Source organism: Coenobita brevimanus, chromosome 85 (assembly GCF_032717465.1).
Source record: "Coenobita brevimanus isolate Jiangsu-jjx chromosome 85, ASM3271746v2, whole genome shotgun sequence".
Taxonomy (NCBI): domain Eukaryota; kingdom Metazoa; phylum Arthropoda; class Malacostraca; order Decapoda; family Coenobitidae; genus Coenobita; species Coenobita brevimanus.
Genome location: NC_137038.1, coordinates 4,864,297 through 4,885,039, shown reverse-complemented (window position 1 = coordinate 4,885,039; position 20,743 = coordinate 4,864,297). Strand labels below are relative to the sequence as shown.

Sequence of the window (20,743 nt, the reverse complement as noted above, 5' to 3'; positions counted from 1 at the left end):
AGGCAACTATGGCCATATAGCCCTGCTAGGTTACAGAAGCGCCCTACCACTCCTTTGCGAGGCTCGAACTCGCAATCCCCCGATTACGAGCTTGATGCTCTACCACTGAGCCACCGTGCCCCAATACAGAAATAATATAAATAGCATACACACACACACACACACACACAAAAAAGTATACAGTATATATATATATATATATATATATATATATATATATACAGTATACACATAAGGAGCTTCCGTGGTACGGTGTACGTTTTTGTACATGGGAGAACGAGAGTTCGTGCCTTGCCAGGGTAATAAACTTTGGGAGCGTTCTTCTGGCCACATACTGCTTTGGGAGACATAAGGGGTGCTGTGGTTGAACCAGTGTTGCTTGCACCCAGTCGGCTTGAGCAGGCCGATTACACCTGGTTCACAGACTACACACACATTCAAAGCCATTCCAACACTACAATCATATTTAAAAGCACTTCTCACCTTACATACAATCCCTACCAGACAGCCTAAGCCACTTGGTAAAGGTACATAGGTTGTATCGTCCCCACTTCGGTCAGAATAGGCCAGTCCTGCAGTGGACACTCAAAACGGCCGATGATGATGATGATGATGATATATATATATATGCTGATCACGTAATGCCACTCAGGGATGAGTGAGGCTGGTCACTCTCATCTTAAATGTCAGGACCAACTTGCCTAGCCCTGGGCTCCTACGCTCCTCATGGGGCAATGTAGGATTGGATGATGATGACGATGATACATATATATATATATATATATATATATATATATATATATATACACTGTATATATATATATATATATATATATATATATATACACTGTATATATATATATACTGATTAAGGAAAATGGAAAAGTAATACTGTAGTTCACAGATTTTCTCTGCTGAATGTAGTTTGTAATAAATGTTTGTACTGTATACTTTAACTTTTCTACATGAGCCTTGAATGTTTATAAAAGTACAATGTTGTATGTGTATTGTATTGGCTGTGTGTCCAGTTTATATGTATGAATCAACTGAGACTTTGTAAATGTAACCCTGTATACTTTTGTTATATGTCAGAAACTGAAATCTCTATTGACATCCTGTGTTGCTGGCTGATGTACAGCATAAATGTTGAATGGAATTAATTTCAAACTTGTAATTGATGAAGTTTCAGTGATATGTGCTTTGGTTACATCCAGTAATTACTTTCAGCTCTGAATAAGGTATTGGTCCCTCTATAATGTTAGAGAACATACAGAATACACCTTGGTAGTCAGTGTGCATTTGCAACATTTTTTCTGTGTTGCATTGATTGATATAGATACAATTGTACAGTAGTAAAGTACATTTGCTTTAAAAAGTCAGTATTTCAGGTTATTTGTGTATTCAGTGCTGTTAGTGTCACATGTTTAACCATTTATCTTCAGTGATGTATTTTCCAATTTATTTTTGCTACTACTGGATGATTTTATTCAGTTTAGGAAGAGCTCTTTTGTAGTAGAGGGGTTAATGTAGGCTGTATCTTTTGCCTCCAGCTTGAAATATCTCTCCTGATCAGAATGAATTTGCCTGGTTCATTCATTTGTTTATAAAGGCTCCAGCATGCTTGCATGCGTTGGTTACCTAATGGTGGCTCTCTGTGCTGCTCAGTGTCTAGCAGCAGTTGCTTATCCCTGAGATCACACCTTGTGACCTCATCACTTTTTTTTTTTTTTTTTTTTTTTCCCCCCCCCTAGTGTGGAAAAATATAAAGTGCATCATTGGACGGAGGGGTTAACTGAGGAAATTTTGCCACCATGAAAATAAAGCCAGAATATTCATGGTACCCATACTCACCAAACAGTTTGTGGTTAGTGCCGAGCTTGGGTCTGTCTAACAAAACAATAGCACTGAGTTTGGCACTATTTAATACAGATTTAGGGTTGAGTTTGGCACTACGATACAAAGGTTTAGTGTTGAGTTTGGCACATGAATTTAGTGTTTAATTTGCTACTTTGTTTATGAATGAGTAACCATGAATATACTTTGGGTAAAGCATATATAAGTAATTATAATGGTTCCTTTAACCCTTTGCTGTCCAAAATGCTGGGTACTAACCAGAAAATAAATCCAAGTGTGTCCCAGCCATTGAAAGGGTGAGTGTCAGTGTATACCTTTTTATGTTGCAGGTATTGGCAGTGCTGCTAATAGAGTACTTTACAAAGCAGTATTGCAAACTTTTAAAATAACTTACAGAAGACACACAGTTTAACTTCTTCACCCTGGTGACATTACTTTTTATTCATGCTGTTGCAGGATAATTTTATGTAGCTCGTGAGAGGTTTTCAAATTATTGGGGTTGGATGTTGCCATCATTAACCCCTTCAGTACAAGAGATCATCCCTAAGCTGAACAGACCTTTATGTAGGCAGCAAGAATAAACGTAATATTTCATCAGACTGAAGGGATTAAGTTAAACATAAAACCATGTATGCCCATAATTTGTTTGAAGAAAGACTACTGTTGGGTGGTATTCTTGTTGGCATTGGATGCATTATACTACCTCTTCCATAGCAGATTATTTTGCTTATTGCACCCAGGTGTTCTCTCTCTCTCTCTTTTTTTTTTTTTTTTTTTTTTTTTTTCCCCCATCTCAACATACATTGCATAAATAATATACAAGATCATATTAATTGATAAGAAGGGGCACTAGGAAGCATCCTTAATAGGTGAGAATATGGGGTTTGGAGTGCTGGTGATCAGTAATCAATCCTTTAAGTCTGATACACACACTTCCAGCATATAGAAGCATATTGATATTGTATTTTGTTTTAGATTATTCTGTACAGCTGTCCGTATATGCCACATCTGAGTGTTATGCTTGTGCTAAAAATCACATCTAAGTGTTTGCCTGTTTCCTCAAGTGCTAGTGTATCATTAGCACTGTGTTGTATGATTAACAGTAACAGTTGTTGATAATAAACCCCTTGTATCCAGATGTCATGTACTGTACTTGTGAGTTTAGGAGCCTTACTCTTGTACCTCTTCCTTGGAGATTTATTTTGCATACACCACATTCCTTTTCTCCTGTATGGTACTTTATGTCTTTTTATTATCAACACAGACTGCATAAATAACATGCAAGAGAACGTTAATGTACCAGAAACTAAAATAAACTGGCAAGGAAAAGGTACTAGGGAGCAACCTTAATAATGAAAATAATAGCCCATCCTTTTTAGTGTATTCTACTGCTACCAGATGATTTTATTCAACTTGGGGAAAAGCTTCACATATTGAAGGGGTTTACTAATTCTGTATCTAACCTCCAGTTTGTAAAGTTTATCCTACGCTAAGTAAAACTGTCAGGAATGAAAAAGATGTCCTTAGGCTCAGTAGATTAAACAACAAAAGACTTGGAGCCCGTTAATTAGACGTGTTCTTATGGCGTTTTCAAGCATCGTACTGTTTTACGTTATGTGTTCTTAATAAAGTTTTATAATGTATGCCAGAATGAAGTCAGCATGAAAACATATGAGACATGGCATTGTTTTGAATTAACTCTTTAGTCCAATGATGCCTTTTCATTTTATTTAGGACACCACAAGATGATTTCATTCATCTTAAGTGAGAGCTTTAGTTGTATCTAATCTTTCCAGTTTGAAAAATCTCTCCTAATCTGAGTAAAATAATCCAAAGGTATCCAGATTTTAAAAAAAATAATACTAATAATCACTGGATTGAAGGAGATAAACTACTGAAACTGTCATAAAAGGAACTATTACTGGGTGAAGTCAGAGATGGCTTGGGCCTGCTCATCCCTTGCATTATTTTTTAAGTGATGTCTGATTGAAGGGATTTTAAGGTGGTGTTTTACCCCAATAGAGATTTTGAAGGTTGTTAACAGTTATGTGTCCACAAATCCATAAGTTGCCACATAAACATTTTCCTATCATGTTTCAAATACATTGTGAAAATATGACCGGTTATTATTTCCATATTTTTAGCACTTTTGCCTTCTGTGGATGTACCAGATCTTTATTATACTCAGGCAACTGCATGACAATTTTGTTCAGATTGAGAGGATTTCTCGTCATTAGAACGTTTTTAAATTTTTATTAACCTGTGGAATACTTGAATTTTCCTTCCCTGTGTAAAATTCTGCTGTTAAGATTAGCCCAAATGAAATACTGTAGTGTGTACATGGCAGTGTAAGTGTTAATTGAAAGGGAGGAAAGATAGTCATTTTTGTATGTTTATGGGTCTTTGATTTTCATTGCAGTTAATCAGTCTGCTGGTACAGATTGTGAGGTTATAAGTACAGTACTGTACAGTACTACAACAAGCTTAGTGAGGTTCTGGGTTGAATACCAGAGCAGTCACAGACAACAGAGTTTTCAGAGAATGCAGTCAGTTATCTTACAGCTAAATCATTTGTAGGTAAGTAATTATATTGAACTGTTTAGATTTCAGTAGTCTTGGTACCCCCCTTTTAACACTATTGTCAATGGAATGACTGTCTGATAGGTAATATGATGTGCATCTGCAGAAAAATTAGGAGGAGGAAGTGTGCAGATTGTCAGATATGTGAAGTAGGAAACTTGGGGTTTAACTGGTGAGTGAATGAGGGCCCGGCTGGCTCATTTCATTGGGCATGATGTTAACTGATCTCTGTCATGGTTCTCTTTCCTTCCTTTCTGGCACCTGCCTCATGCAGTCCTTAGGTAAGAAAAAGTGGTCAGGATGATGATAAATCTCCTGTAACATGTTAGTTTCACTCATCTTAAATGTCAGGACCAACTGCCTAGCCCCGGGCTCCTATGCTTCTCATGGGGCAACGTAGGATTGGATGATGGATGGATGAACATGTTAGTGATTGGAAGGTGGTGGTGACCATCATCCATTCACTTGATAAAGTACTTTCTACTTGGTTAAGTGCCTCCTTTCTCATTGTCTCTTTGCCTGCCCTCCTTTTTTCCTACGTCACCCTTTCCTTCCTGTCACTTTCTGCTGTTCTTTCCACTTCAGGTGACTCTACGTTGAGTGGTAAGCCTAATTGTTTTCTGTAACCCAGGAAACCATTTAGTGCTGGGTGGTAACCATAAGCCAGATTATGGGGCGAAATGGAGCCTTCTATGGTGTCCATGTTAACTGGATGGAGAGATGCAAACATGGCATCCTTCCAGGAACCAACCCTTCAGTTTTCCTCAAGCATTGCTGCAGTGAGGCACTGTCAGCTGCAAGAGAACATTGGTTTGCTGCGCAGGATGGCCCTACAGGAATTATTGCTGCCTGAGCTTGATGGGTCTGCCTCGTGAGACAGACTGGGGTTGGATCAACCACCATATTACTGTACTGTTTTAATACTCTATTATTATTACATTTCCCGAAGGGAAAGGTATTATTTTTCTGTTTCTTCTTGATGGTTTTCTTTTACTAATGCTCATTGCCATGGCCTCATGCCTGTATTTCTGGGTCTTTTGGACTAAAAATACCTGAACTTAAGATCTCCAGTCACCGTCCTCAGGTTTTTAAAGACCTTTCAAGTATGGTATCGAGGTATGTGAGATCAAGCTGAGAGAAGTGAGGTGGACCTGGAGAGGAGCAGTCAGGGAGAAAAACTGAAAGTTGAGAAGTTAAGAATCAAAGAAATGGCAGATGAATACAAGACCAAAGTAGTGGAGGAGTTAGAATCAGTGAATTGGAATGAAATGGATCTGGACAGCCTGTGGAGTGCACGTAGGGATTGCTTAGTTAGGAATGATGAAGTGGTGTGTCGTGTGGCAGGAGTAACAAAGAAAGGTACAGCACGGTGGGATGAAGAGGTTAAGAAAGCAGTGGTGGAAAAGAGGAAGAAGTGATCAGAGTGGTTACAGGACAGGGGTTCAAATGAAATAACTGAAAATACTGAGAGCAAGAAGCAGGTAGAGACTAGTGAAGAGGAAAATGGAGGTATATGATGATCTAGGAAGAAAAAAAATGCAAATTACCTTGAAAATAGTAAGTTATTCTGGAAAGAGGTGTGGAAATGTAGAAGTGACCATGGAAAGAAATGTGAAAAGAGTGAAGGATGTAAGTAGTAGATTATTAACCCATAAGGATGAAGTAAGGACCAGATGGGAAGAATATTTTGAAAGCCTGATGAATGGGAATAGAGAGAGCAGAGCCATGGTAAACATGACTGGTTCTGGGGGTGTGCAGAGAAGGAATGCAGTGCCAGGAAATGTGACATTCGCAGAAGTGAAGACGGCTGTGAAGCAACTGAAAAATGGGGAAAGCAGCTAGAGTTGATGAGGTGTATGTAGAAATGATTAACTGTAATGGAGAGAGCAGAATGATGTGCTTGTTGGAGATATGTAAGAAAGCTTGGATGAGTGAAACTGTGCCAGCAGAGTAGAAAAAGGCTGTGATTGTACCCACGTAAAAAAATAAAAGTAAGCAAACGAGTGCAAGAATTATCGTGGCATAAGTTTATTGAGTATGGTAGGGAAGGTATGTGGAAGAATTATAGAGAAAATAAGAGGGATATCAGAAGTCCTCGTAAGTAATGAACAGGGCGGCTTTAGGAGTGGCAGAGGACGTGTGGATCTACCGGTAATATTTGCAGTGAGACAGACAATGAAGAAGGCTTGTGAGGACTATAAGGTGTTCATGGCATTCATGGATCAGGAAAAAGCATACAACAAAGTAGCCAGAAGGATTGTGGAAGGTTTTGCGCATGTATAGTGTAGATGGTAAGCTGCTAGGTGCCACCAGGAGTTTTTATGATGGTAGTGAAGCATGTGTAAGGTTAAATGGGCATCTAAGTGAATGGTTCACGATCAGTATGGGAGTGCGACAAAGATGTGAGATATCCCCATGGTTGTTCAATACATATATGGATGTGGTGATGAGAGAAGTAAAAACACGTGTACACTGTACAGTGAGTCCTTGACATACGAAAGGGATAGGGACTGACAAAACCTTTCGTAACTCAAAAATTAGTACATCGGAACAATTTTCCCCATTGAAATACATAGAAATGGGGGGGATGTGTCCCAGGACCCCCTCGGACCCCCCACCTAAACTTTACCCCTCCTATTTTGAAGTAAATAATACCTGTACTGTATACAATTGTAGACATTAAAAAATAAAAAATACAGTACTGTATATTACAGTATTTTTGTTTTTATAAAAAATTATTAAAGAACAGTTAGTACTGTATTATAAATAGACCTCCTGTGCTGAGGCTGGAGATGCGAGGCTTTGATGCTGGTGGCCCTTCACATGGTGGCACCCTCTTGCTCCTCTGGTGCTTCCTCGACTGGTGTAGGTGGTTCTGGTGAAGCAGGGAGAACATCAGGGGACTCCAGGGCTGATGGAGGAGTGGGCTGATGCTGGGAGGAAGTTGAGGTAAGTGGAGCAGGCAGAGCTCATGGTACGGCAGGTGCAGCAGGCCGAGCCTTAGGAGCAAAAAAATCAGTGACCTTGCGTTGCTTGGCCGCTAATTTTTTTGTTCGAAGAAGCTCCTCATAACATCTCACCGCATCCTTGATAGCATTTCGCACCTTGTAGCTTCTGTCCATCTCCGGGTCAAGCTGAAAGGCCATCTCTGTAGCTTGCTCAAAGGAGTACAGAATCTTTTCCAGTGCTGCAATGGTCAGACTGGGTGAGACTGGAGAGTCAGGCTCTGGAGCATCTGTCCTCGTCTGTTGCAACTCCAGGAGGTCCTCGGTAGAAGGCTCCTGGTTGTTAGGCTCCACAAGGTCCGTTATGTCCTCTGGCCCCACTTCCTCTCCACCATTTAGTGCGGCTTCATTGGCAAGGGCAGCAATCGCCTTGTCAAGGGCGACAGGATCGGGCACTGCAAAACCAGTGAAGTCATGCACTGCCTCTGTCCATAGTCTAGCTCGGTTGCTCATATAGTGGGAGATGAAAGGGGAGAAATAGTTATGGATGTAGTCATAAAATATGGAAGAAGTAACCCATGCTTTTTTGGTGGACTTCCAGTAAACGGGCAGAGATGACTTAGATGTGTTTTTCAGTGCCCGGGAGTTTTCGTAGCTGCAGACCAGCAGTGGTCTGAGCTTAACATCACCCTCAGCATTGCCCCCTAAGATCAATGTCGGCCGATCCCTCACCGCCTTGACGCCCAAAGCTGACTTCTCCCGCTTGAAGATATAGGTTCTGCAAAGAAGAGACAATTAGCCTCAAATGTCACTTTTAAGACACATGCATGAATTTCACTTAACTCTAATGGCATGCAGTTTAATTATGAAGTAAATTTCACCCCCAAAAAACACAGGCCTATCTTAACTCCCTCTAACGAGACCTTGCACCAAGTCAGATTTCTAACCTACCCTACATAAACATTGGACATTTATTTTTTAGCATTGTAAAATTTACCTATAACATCACTTTTCAGACACACATGCATAAATTTTACTTAATTCTGATGACAGGCGGTGTAATTATGAAGTAAATTTCACCAGACAAGGTCACAGACCTTACATAAACAAGGAGTATTTTAAATTTTGCCTAAAACATCATTTTTAAGAAACATGCTTGAATTTTACCTTAATCTAATGGCAGGCCTACCTTTACACGTGACACTGCCTTTCTTTAAACATGGCACTGCCTCCTTTACACAAGGCAATGCTTTGCTTTACACATGGCACTTTATCACCATAACCTGCCAAAAACTAACTTGTTAAACATTGATTTAAGACATTTACTTACGTGTTAGGCATTTTCTTCCAACAGACGCCGGTCTCATCAATACTGAACACCTGCTTGGGGGAGTATCCTCCTTTCACAATGCTCTTCTTCAGGTGTTCTGGAAAGGAGGATGCAGCGTCAGTGTCAACACTGGCAGACTCCCCTAGAATGCGAACATTGGTGAGACCGGCCCTCCTCTTGAATCGTTCAAACCACCCACGACTGGCCTTAAACACCTCGGTCGAAGAATCACCACAGGAAGGCACTGAAGTCGCAGCCCCAGAGTCGCTACTAGTCGAAGGCACTGGTGAAGTAGCAGAACTGTCAGCAAAAGTCCCTACCTCTTCCTCACCTAAACCTTCCCAGATCTCTAGCGCCCTTTCTTGAATAAGGGGGAGAGAGAGAGGGATGTTCTTCTGCCGGCAATCTTCCATCCAAACTATCAGAAGTTGCTCCATCTTCTCCATTCTACAGCTGCGGGTCCTCGTGGCCTGGCAGGCTGACGAAGATGTTGAGAAGGAGGTGGCCATTTTCTTGTATATCTCCTTTTTCTTGGTCACAGTTCCAACGGTGGAAGGTGCAAGGCCTAAAGCACGCCCGATCTCCGAGACTCCCTGCCCCTCCTCGTGGCGTCTTATAATTTCCAATTTCCTTTCCAGAGTTAGAGTACGGTGCTGTTTCTTCTTTGCAACGCGCTCCCCCGATGCCGGAGATGATGCAGGGCGCTTGAGAGGCATGTCTAAACAGTACGAAAAAGAGTAGAGCTGCGAAAATAACCTCACGTACAGCGAAGCTACATGTAGGCAAGGCACGTGTACTCTACTGAGATGTGCGCGAAAAATTGTTTATCAGAGAGGGGTTAGTTCGTTTCCTCCCCGCAAGCGAGCGCGGCGTGCAGCGCACCCATTTTGAATTTTTCGTATTTCCTTTCGTATCGCTTTTCGTATCATCGAGACAGATATTATTGTATTGTGGAATTTGTCCTATTTTCATCGCTTTCGTAACATCTAAAATTCGTATTTTGGGTTTTCGTATTTCGGCGACTTACTGTAATGGGGAGAGGGATAGCGTTGGTAATGAATGGTGATGGAAGGAATATCTTAAATTTGCTTTATGTTGATGATGCAGTACTACTTGCAAGTTGCAAATACCGGACAAGAGCTTAGCAGACTATTGCAGAGTTTTGTTGAAGTCTGTGAGCATCATGCGTTGAGAATAAATCTAAATGGTTACTGAGAGAGAAGCCCCCAGTGTGATCTGTCTGCTCTTCCCCCAGTGTGATGTTACAGTGAATGGAGAGAGACCGGGCTTGGTGAGAGAATTCAAATACCTAGTAGTGGGTACAGTGACAAAAGCGAGGAAAATGTGCAAAAGAAGTGGAAAGTAGAGTGACAAGGAAGGAAAGCAGCTGGTGCTGTGAAGGCTTTGATAAGAAACAGAGGCTTGATTGTTGCAGCTGCATGAGGCTTACATGAAGAAGCGTTAGTGCCTCTTTAACACATGGATGTGAGACTATGATGTGGCATGAAAATGAAAAATCAGGAGTTAGAGCAGCAGAGATGAGACTGCTGAGGAATGTATGTGTAGTACAGAGTGGATAGGATATGAAATATTGTGATTCATGAAAGATGTGGAGTGAGGAAGTCTGTGGACACCCGAATCGAAGAGAGTGTACTGGGATGGTATGGTCATGTGGCGAAAAAGTTATATCTGAGCGAATTTGACGGAGGGAGGAGGCGAGGTAGGCCAAGGTGAAGGTGGAAGGATATGGTGGATGAGTGTGTGAGGAGGAGAGGTATGGAAGTCGGTGAGGCTAGGGAACTGACAAGTGATCGAGCTGGCTAGACGAATGTCGTGAGAAGTGCATGGTCATGGATCTGGCACCCCTTTTTTAACGTGACGGCATTCGAAATGACTCTGTCGGATACGTTTATGTGAAGCTACAGAACGTGGTGAATGTTTTTGGATTATCAGATCAAGCCAGGATTCCCGTGCCTTGAATGATAAGTGAATGGAAACGTGGCTCATTGGACTGGGCAAACTTGGGCTGTCTGGACGTTGCTACTGTGCACCCTGCCCTAGGGTGAGAAAGGAGGTCCGCATGACAGTGATGATGATGCCTTCCTAGTAATTGAGCCCAAACAGTGTAATAAGATATTTTTAGTGCAAGGAAGAAGGAACCAGAGGCCAGGAGTTTGCAAATTGTCCCCCCCCCCAAAAAAAAAAAAAAGAGAGAGAGAGAGAGAAACAAAATAACGGAGAGCCAGATTCAAGGTCCATTCATTTCGAGATGCCTGGACACACTGCATTTGAAAGACTTGAGATCATATGCGGTAGGAAATACAGACAGAGGGAGACAGTTTCAGTTGACCTGTTGTATACAAGTGAGTAACCACTAAAAACAGGTGAACATACACCAGACAGCAAAACAACATCAAAACAACCATCTCAGTACAGGGATGTGTTCTGTTTGTCTTTGAACATGGTTACGGTTTGGACCAAGGCCATTTCGAATGGGTTTAAAATTATGAACAAGGATGGTGCCAATACGCCTTCTGAAGCGTGTTTCCATGTGGGTCCTTTTATGGGATCAAGGTGGCTGGGGACAAGAGAGAGTAATTAGTATCTGTTGTATACTTAGAAGTAGCATAGTTTATATTTTGATTGGTAGTATATTATTAGGTACAGTACACATAAAATTAGTACAGCTGACATTATGATCAGTAGTTGGTATATTCACCAGAAATTTCCATAGTTAGTAGTTTAATTATTTAGGGTACATAGACGTGTCTGCAGCTGTGCCAGTATCATTTGGATAATGTATAACACAATCTTATTCTCCTATATGTTATTTATATTTAATATATTACACTGACTGCATATATAACATATTTGAGAGTATGAGCTGGTAAGCTAAAATAACAAGGAGCAGCCTAACCCAGTGAAAATGTAGTCAGTTTTCTCATTAGTTTAGGACGCATTCTAGCACATCTTCCAAAACAGTTTACAGTATTTTGCGTATTACCTTGTTGTTTTTCTTCATGTCATTTTTATCTTTGGTATATTGGTATAGGAGGAGGATATTCATTTGCTCAAATGTACTGTAGAGAAATGACAATGATTAGATGAATACGTTGTGGATCCTTGAATGTGAGGCCTGATGGGGCTGTAATTGTGACTGAATAGTTGAGAGGAAGGATGAGACTTGAATGTACTGGTGATGTAATGAGGAGGGATTGATTGAGATGGTCTGGGCATGTTGAGAGGATTGAAGGTGACAGTTGGGTGTGGAAGGTGAGAGGTGTGAGCACTGAGGGTAGAGTTGTGAGAGGTAAACCAAATAAGACCTGGGATGAGGTCATAGTGTGTGACCTCAGGGATAAGGGATGAATAGGGAGGCTGCCAGAGATCGAGCAGCATGGAGAGCCTCCATCAGGTGGCCAAGGTTGACACATGCAATCATGTTGGGGTCTTTATAATCAATACAACGATATGACACGATACATAGATTGCTTAAATACTCTACCAAACATGAAACTATTAATGTACAAGCAGTCCTCATCATAAGTCAGGGTTTGACTTAGAATATCACAGCTTTTTCCATACAGTTGATACTGTGAAGTGGGGAAACTGGCAGATCAGTTTTAAAGGTAGTAACTGAGCTTTTTCAGAACATTTTCTTTTATTTAGTGAGGACTTATTAGTGAAAAGGATCATCAGAAATTGAGGCTTATAGTATGGATTAATTGCACTGTTGCTGCTTTTTTTTTCATATGATGGAACTGAGTCACCCCCTTAAATACAATGTTGTGGTTGCATGAAATTCGTTTTAGTTGTGAGTTAAGAATGTGTCTCCACGTATACCCCAAGCAACCCCCCAGTCTGACAACACTTGGCCGTCAGCTGAGCTGAGAGAGGTTAAGGATATTTCTCAGGTTAGAATAAATTCACTATAGATACAGGAATAAATTGGTAATGTAAGACGTACCAGAAGTCACCAATGTCAGTGAGAACACAACGCAATGAGCCATATTCCCATCAGCTTAGGAGGCTTTTTGTGTGTTATATAAAGCATATTCAATATCAACATAACTTGTGCTGATAATGTACACCAAAACGTCAACCAACCATATGCAGAAAAAAAAAATTAAAGAAGAGTGTCCAGGAGTCCCATTAACAGACTTGATCCTTTGACCCCTAGGTGGTTGGCAGTGGTGTGAAGGACCTTAGACCCACCATCTCATACATGGCACGGGAGAATCTGGTGGGGTACAGCATATCAGTTGTTTAGTACTAGTGTGATGGAGCAGTTACACGGAGCAAATTTATGTGGGAGAGTCAGAAGGTGAGAAATTAGGACAGAAGGGTGTGTGTGTGTGTGTGTGTGTGTGTGTGTGTGTGTGTGGAGTGATTGATTGAATGTACTGAGTCATTAGTAACATCAACATCTGAGATAGTCGATGGCAGGATGAAGGCCTCTCCCAACATTCCTCCACTCTAACCCACTCTGACTTATTGCTTGTTACCCTGTTCCATCCAGTCCCAGTAAATCTGCACATTTCAATTTTCTGTGTTGACTAAGGTATATCCTCTGTAGCCAGAGCATGAACAACCATCATCCTCATCATCACTGTCGACTTCATTGTTATCATCAGCAGCAGCAGCAACAACAACAGCAGCAACAACAGCAGCAGCACTATTGTCTTCATGATCATCCTTATCATAATAATTATATAACATCATTTTTCACCATCATCACTGTCATTATCCTCATCACTGTATCATTATCATCATCATCATCATCATCATCATCATCGAATTCATATCGTCATTATTATCATCATCATCATCATCAAGAAGTAGTAACACCCTAACCTGTACAGTGTGCTGAAGGTCATATCAGGATAGACTACTTCGCCTCCTGCTAAATAAGCGCCCCAGAATCCGAAACTGCCAAAGGTGATGACACTGTGGTTGCACGAGATGAGTATGGCCATATCACCCTTCGCAGATTGACCTGGTTGGGAAAAACGGTAGTTGCCACATTTTTATTGCCCACTTTGGAGTGTAGGGGCCCGAGGCTAGGCTACCTTAATCCAGAGCATTTAAAGGTGAAAGACTGACCTATGCCCCTGGTAACGTTTTACATGACAGAAAAATCTCTGGTCACCTCCATGACCTGGACTGTAACACATCAGCCACAGCACATTCTGACCCAAGAATTCTACCAACAGCACCTCCAGGGATAAAAGGTTAGAAGAATTACAGTACACACACATTTGCAAGAGTTGTCTATTGGAAGGACACAAGTCAAGAGTGAGAGCAGTGGAAATGAGTTATTTAAGAGGAGCCTGTGGAGTCACGTGGAGAGACAGGCTGACGAATGAGGACATAAAGGAGCGTTGTGGTGTTGATGTGGATGTGATAGGAAGCGTTATGAGGAACACACTGAGGTGGTTTGGCCATGTGGAGAGGATGGAGGGTGAAAGACTGACGAAGAGAGTGTATGTGAGTGAGGTGGAGGGGAGAAGAGGGAGGGGGAGGCCGAGGATGAGATGGAGGGATGGGGTGGAGAGGTATATGAGAGAGGGGTGTGTGAGTTGGGAGCAGGGCAGTGAAATGGCGGGGGACAGGGCGACTTGGAGGCGATTTGTTTGTGGCCACCCCAAATGGGATTGAGGCGTTTGGCAATAGATAGATAGATAGTCTATTGAGGCAATCAGTTCCTCCAGACGTGTATATATGATATTTCACCCATCTGAACCATATGCGAGTGCATGGTTGTACTGTACTATGTCCACCTTAACCTGCACCTTTGCCATATGATCACAACGATTTATCTGTAGCAAAGACATCACGGTGGTGGAGTCAGTCCCTGGCAGGCGCTTGCCATGGTAAGGAAGTATAGTAGGGAGAGGAGATGGCCAGGTAGATACACAGATAAAGGCAATAGATAGGTACAGAGAGACAGACGGACAGACAGACAGACTTAGATGTACCTATACTTGGAAAAAAGACATCATCGTGGTGGTGTTGGAGTAGGTCCCTGGCATATGCAAGGTCATTTGAGGCCACCATGAATACTGCCATTCTTGCTTGATTGCTGTAGTAGTTGGAGATAATTGTAGATAGGTAGATGGATATATAGGCAGACAAACAGACAAAGAGCTTTTTACCCGGGGCAAAGACAACATCATGGTGGTGTTTGAGTTGGCTGCTGGCGTATGGGAGGTCATCTGAAGTCACCACAAACACAGCTGCTCCGGGGTATTTGTTGCGGTAGTAGGTGAGGGCACGCTCAAAGTACCCCTGCTCAGGCAAGGTACCCCCAAACTTGACCTGGCCAGGAGAGGAAGTGGTGAGGGTTTGGGAAGTTTGGCTGAAGGAGAGTTGGTGAGATCAGAGGCTTTGGAGGGAAGCAAATTAGAGAGGTGATAAGTTTAGCTAGCTTCAAGGGAAGAGTGGTGATGAGATGAGGGAGCATAGAAGGAGGAGAGCTAATGAGATTAGGGAACATAGAAAGAGGAGAGGTGATGAGATTAGGGAGCATAGAAGGAGAAGAGATGAAGAGGTAGTGATATTAGAGAGTCTGGAGGGAAGAAAAGTATAGAGGTGATGAGATTAGGGAGTCTGGAGGGAAGGAAAGGAAGAGAAGTGATGAGATTAACGTGTCCAAAGGTGGAGAGGTGATGAGATTAGAAAGTATATAGGAGGAGCGGTGATGAGATTAGAGAGTTCAAAGGAGGTGAGGTGATGAGATTAGGGAGTTTAAAGAGAGAGGTGATGAGATTAGGGAGTTTATTGGGAGGGGAGGGGGTGAAATTATTGAGACTGGAGGGAGGAAAGGTGGAGAGATAAGGTAGGTTAGAAGGAGAAAGAGAGGAGGACTGAGGACAAGGTCGAGAGATGGGGCAATTTGGAAGAAGGAAGAGGAGAGGTGGAGAGATAATATAGGTTGGAAGGAGGAGAAGTGGAGAGATCAGGTAGGTTTTTAGGAGAGTTGAAAAGAGAGGTGGTGGAGATGGAATGTTGGAAGGAGAGACTGACCAAGAAGAAGGTGGCGAGGTAAACGTAGTGGATTACATAATGAGAGGTGGTGTAGTGTGGGAGGAGGGATTGTTACTGAGCAGGGACATAAAGCCATATTCTAGCAGACATAGGAGGGTTTATAGCACCTTAGCATTGGCATGTTTTTCTTCCAGTATAGACAGAGCTTGCATTAGTAATATACAAGATAATATTAATCTGTAATCTGCAGAGTTTACCGAGGAAGAGGAGTTACTAAATCTTCAAAGCCACTTGGTCTGCAGCACATGGATACCTGGAGAGCAGTTTGCCAAGACCATTCTTCACAGGATGCACCATCAGGCAGTAGATAGGTCAGTGGAAAAGTGGTAACAGCCACTTCCATTATACATACAGTATTTGAGGCGTAGGGGTGTGAAACTAGGCTACTGTGGCCTTGTACATTTAAAAGTAGATGGCCAGCCTACTTCCCTTGACGGTATTATACTATTGGAAAGATTTATATACCTCTTGGGGTCAAGACTATGGAGGTCATCACTCAAACTGGGTAGTTTTTTAAATGTAGAGGTATTTGGATTGTTCGTATCGTATAAAGACTCCAACATGCTTGCATGCATCGGCCTTCGTCACCTAATGGCGGCTGTCCACGCTGCTCGATTAAGAAAACAATTACTTGTGCTCATTCAGTCCCATAGGCAAGAGGTGCGGCCGAATATTTAGAAGGGAGGTGGTCGGTCTGTGATCCTGGTGTCATTATGAGAACTTCCGCCTCCTATGAAATTCGGCCAGTGCATACAGGGTCTAAACCTTCAGCCTCAGGCTAATTTTTGAATGTTATCTTTGAAGTGTTGACCTTAGTGTTGTTTTGTGTCCCCAGGCTCATCTGGATGTCATCCTGGTGGACTGCAGACTGAAGTTGTTTATCTCCTGCAGTCCACCATCCTTGCTGGGGATGAGGAGTGAGCTGGAGGAAGTATTTATAACTGGGCTTGGGGAGCGCAGTAGCTCAGTGGTAGGGTGTCGGGCTCGTAATCGTGAGGTTGCGAGCTCGCACGCCGCCCGGTGGCTGCTATACTGGGAGAGGTAGCGCTCTCCTGTAACTCTAGCAGGGCTATATGATCTGATGAGTTCCAGCTCGGGGATTAATCCGTTGTTTTTTATTTTTTAAATAACCGGGCAGTGAAGCTGCCTGGTGCCACCAAGTGGAGGCGTCCACTTTACCTTAATGTGACGAGCATAATCAGTCCTCCTGATGTGAAATGCAATGAAAACAGGTTCAGGCAACCCTCTTGTCTTTTTGATGCCCCACAGGAACGACTGGGCCTGGAAGAGTAATAAATGAAATAAGTAAATAAGAGTCAGCCCCAATTTACCCTTTCTAGATGTAGGGGCGCAAGGTTAGCTTACAACAATCTAGTACATTTCAGGGCAGATGACCATCCCGTTAACTACATGTCTCCAGTCACCCCTCGGGGATCGAATCTATGCAAGGCTTTCACTTCAACTGGGTCACTCTTATTACAAGACAAACGTTCTATTTGCATTGCCACCCCCCCTCCCACACACTAGGGAATATTAAGGTTTATGACGCTTAATAAATCACCAAGAGATGCTACAAAGTCTATCAAGCAAACGAGAATACAACCGACTCTCTCTCTCTCTCTCTCTCTCTCTCTCTCTCTCTCTCTCTCTCTCTCTCTCTCTCTCAGGCAACAAACAGTTAACGTTTAATGGTGTTATGAAGTGGGGGGTTTAAGGTCGCAGATTTTTTTTTTTTTTTTTTTTTTATGTGAGGAAGAAGGAACCAAAGGCCTCGAGCCAGCAAAATTGTTCCTTTCAAGAGAAAAACAAAATACGAGAGCCAAATTCAAGATCCGACCATTTCGAGATGCCTGGACACACTGGTTCTGAAAGACTGGAGATCATAGGAAGCAGGAAATACAGACAGATGGAGACAGTTCCAGATGTGGGATGTATGTTTAAACCAAGTGTTTGTGAAGCCATTATTTGTGTACTGTAACTTATATAGCTATTTCACTAGCAGGGGCATTTTATATCTTGCTACCACCACAATAGAGTTTATTCATTTCAGGAGAACCTTTCAAACTGGCAGGATTGTATAGTGAACTTGTTATCGCTTTAGCAGGAGAGATCAATTGTATCGTGAATAAAGTCGTCTATATACTATTATTAAAAAATATGAAGGTGGTAAAGTGGCTAAGTATCGTATCTCCCATAACTGCCACCTTAACAGCTGTGTTCATTAACCCCTTTAGTCAAGTGGCTGGTGCTGGTCAGGGACGCCTTCACGTGGTAGCGGTGGGCTGCTGATGGGTGAGGGGGAGCGGAGGTAAGTTAAGCCTGCAGTCCATTGGGTTCACGTCCAGACAAGCCTGGGATTGCAGTTACTGGTACTAATCCGGTGACTAATTTTTATTCCTCCCTGCAGACGATTTAGGTCAGCTTGTGTAGTCAAGAGGTACGTGGAGGCTGTGTCTAACCCATCCAGTTCGAAAAAGTCCTTTCCATGTTGTTGCTGACTGCACTGTGTTATATGGGATGCAGGCTGACCATACCTAATACCCACAGGCGTTCCATAAGTGACCAACAAAAATTAAGGTTTGCACTCCACTTTGCGGATTAAGCATACGACCATGACTGACCTCGTCTCTGTATCTCGGCGCCAATGTAAACTCTCGCCGTAGCTCCTCCTTGAACGGGTTGAAGAGCTGAATCTCGTGAGGCGTTTCTGGAAGGTGTAAGTCACGCACATTAACTTAGTCCTGATTTTTGTCCTTTTTGCAGCTTACTTCACGTTATCTAATGGCAAACTAAGACGATGCTATGACTTTGCATCCTTCTCATGCAACTTCATTGCGATATTCTAGCTTTAATCTGTTGTTACAACTCGGTATTCAGCGAAATGGCAGTTTTAGGCAAAGTTAGACTAAAAAGAGTACAGCTATAAGTTAAACCTTTTCACAACGAGGAAACTCGATAAAAAGGAAAGCCAACAGCAACAGACTTATTGATTTATTTGAGACAATTTTGTAACGGGGTAATTATAACTGAATATCTGTTTAGTCAAGGATAGGAATGTTAGAACTCCAACCTTGACCCGTGACTACCAAAATCGAATCACTACTTGCCCGAGCCAGCATTGATTCAGAACGGTCAAGGCATTCAACAGGTATAAATAAATGAATAAATAAAAAGCGTCTTCGTACTGGAATATCGTGAAAGTTTTGCTCACATGAACGTAAAATACATGCCACTGAATGCACAGTCATGTACTAGATCTACATACACAGTACTGTACACACGATTACATTCATAAACGGCTTGACATGTATGAGATGGCCGTTATGAGAACTCTCTCTCTCTCTCTCTCTCTCTCTCTCTCTCTCTCTCTCTCTCACTTTGCATAACGAAGTGCCTGGGACCCAATAGCCCTGCCGCCGCCACCTCCACCGGGGCATAGTTGTACCTGCGACCGATGAATCCAACGGGAATCCAGTCCACGTCCACGATGCCTCCTAAACACGTGTACACAGCAGTGATTAAAATATGACCTGGATTGTCTCATCTACTCTAAGCTAAATTAATCTAACCAACCTAAAAATATATCACCTGACCTAAATTGACCCCTCACCTAACCTAAATTGACCTAACTCTCACCTTACCTAACCTAAATTAACCTAACTCACCTGATCTAACGTAAATTAACCTCTCACCTAACTGAAGCTAAATTATCCAAACTCTCACCTAACTTTAAGCTAAATTATCCAAACTCTCACCTAACTTAAGCTAAACTAACCTAACTCACCTCTAACTTAAGCTAAATTAACCTTTCATCTTACCCAAATTAATTTATCTTTCACCTTACCAAAGCTAAAATAAGACATCTCTCACTTAGGGTATGGCAGTGGAAGTAGGAAATGAATTAATGATGTAGGATAAACGCACGCTGACAGAACCGTCTCCGCAACATCGTCCAGCTAAGTGAAAGAAGAGGGTTATATATGGACCACCCTGTAATTTCATCTTTCATAGCCTTCCGTAAGCTGACCTTGAAGACGTGGCAAGGTGGTGTAAGGAAAGATGTCAGCGAGTTCGGAGGCCATGTGTGGGTGGAGAAGGGCAGTGACGCAGTAGTGACGTCTGAGGGCATACAGGGTCGCGTATTCCCCCATCATGTTACCCAGTCGCCCGTGAGGTCGGCACGTTATGACTGGTAGAGGAAGCCCCCGCCATCTGTGTTTGAACTGCACCCAAGCTGATGGCGGGATGACGGTCGGTAGCATGCGTTTAACGGCTGGATTGATACTCGTTCCGATTTCAGCCTGCAGGTTACAGAAACAAACATTTACTCGAGATATTGTTGGGATTTAACCTACAACATCACCAGTATCGTCATCGCCATCATTAATGTCATCATCATCATTATTGCCCTGCTTTTAGTCGTCATCATCACCACCTTGCTTTCGACTACTAATCGCGTTTCAGCTGTTACCTGTGATGAGTTTAGTGGATGGGTGAGACAGGGAGGCATGGCGTCCGCGTTCATCACATCCCCCGAAGCACTGGATATGTCTTCACCCTTTTTACTGCCTTTGTCTCCTGGTACTTCATCCACTGTATCGCTTTTGTTTCTCTTCACTCCACCAGCCTCGCCTACTGCTCCCTCTTTGTCCTTTGGTCCATCCACTGTGTTCACTTTATCCTCTGCTCCTGCCTTTAATTTCTCGTCTGTTCTTCCCACTGTCATTTTATTTTTACTTCCACTCACTTTCTTCATCTTTGTTCCAACTTTATCCTTTGCTTCACCAGGCGTCTCTCTTGTTCCATCAGCTGTATCCTTTGTTCCTCTTGCTGTATCCTTTGTTCCTCCTGCTGTATCTTCTGTTCCACCAGTATCTTCTGTTCCACCAAATGTATTCTTTGTTCCATCATTTGTATTCAGTGTTCCAACGACATCGTTCACTGAGGTTATTCCGAGTTTCTCCGTTGCAGTCCACTGCCGGTTATT

General features: G+C 42.4%; 1 protein-coding gene across 1 annotated transcript; it reads right to left on the bottom strand.

Moving 5' to 3' along the window:
* Positions 1-12,885: 12,885 nt before the first annotated feature.
* Positions 12,886-20,512, bottom strand: LOC145410405 (galactoside alpha-(1,2)-fucosyltransferase 2-like). The gene is made up of 8 exons (XM_080280558.1): positions 20,228-20,512; positions 19,784-20,057; positions 19,134-19,250; positions 18,378-18,463; positions 16,936-17,037; positions 14,865-15,027; positions 13,564-13,705; positions 12,886-12,949 (listed from the first exon to the last, which is right to left on the bottom strand). The coding sequence occupies exons 1-8, from the start codon at positions 20,510-20,512 to the stop codon at positions 12,886-12,888; spliced, it is 1,233 nt and encodes a 410-aa protein (XP_080136684.1).
* Between the last annotated feature and the right edge of the window lie 231 nt (positions 20,513-20,743).

What these genes read in the sequence shown, in the direction of transcription:
- LOC145410405 (XM_080280558.1), bottom strand. Translation starts at nt 20,512, where the DNA reads ATGAAGAAAGTGAGTGGAAGTAAAAATAAAATGACAGTGGGAAGAACA. An exon ending in CACCTTGCCACGTCTTCAAG is followed by an intron (nt 19,251 to 19,783) that starts GTCAGCTTACGG and finishes ACACGTGTTTAG; the next exon opens with GAGGCATCGTGGACGTGGAC. An exon ending in ATTATGCTCGTCACATTAAG is followed by an intron (nt 15,028 to 16,935) that starts GTAAAGTGGACG and finishes TCTCCTGGCCAG; the next exon opens with GTCAAGTTTGGGGGTACCTT.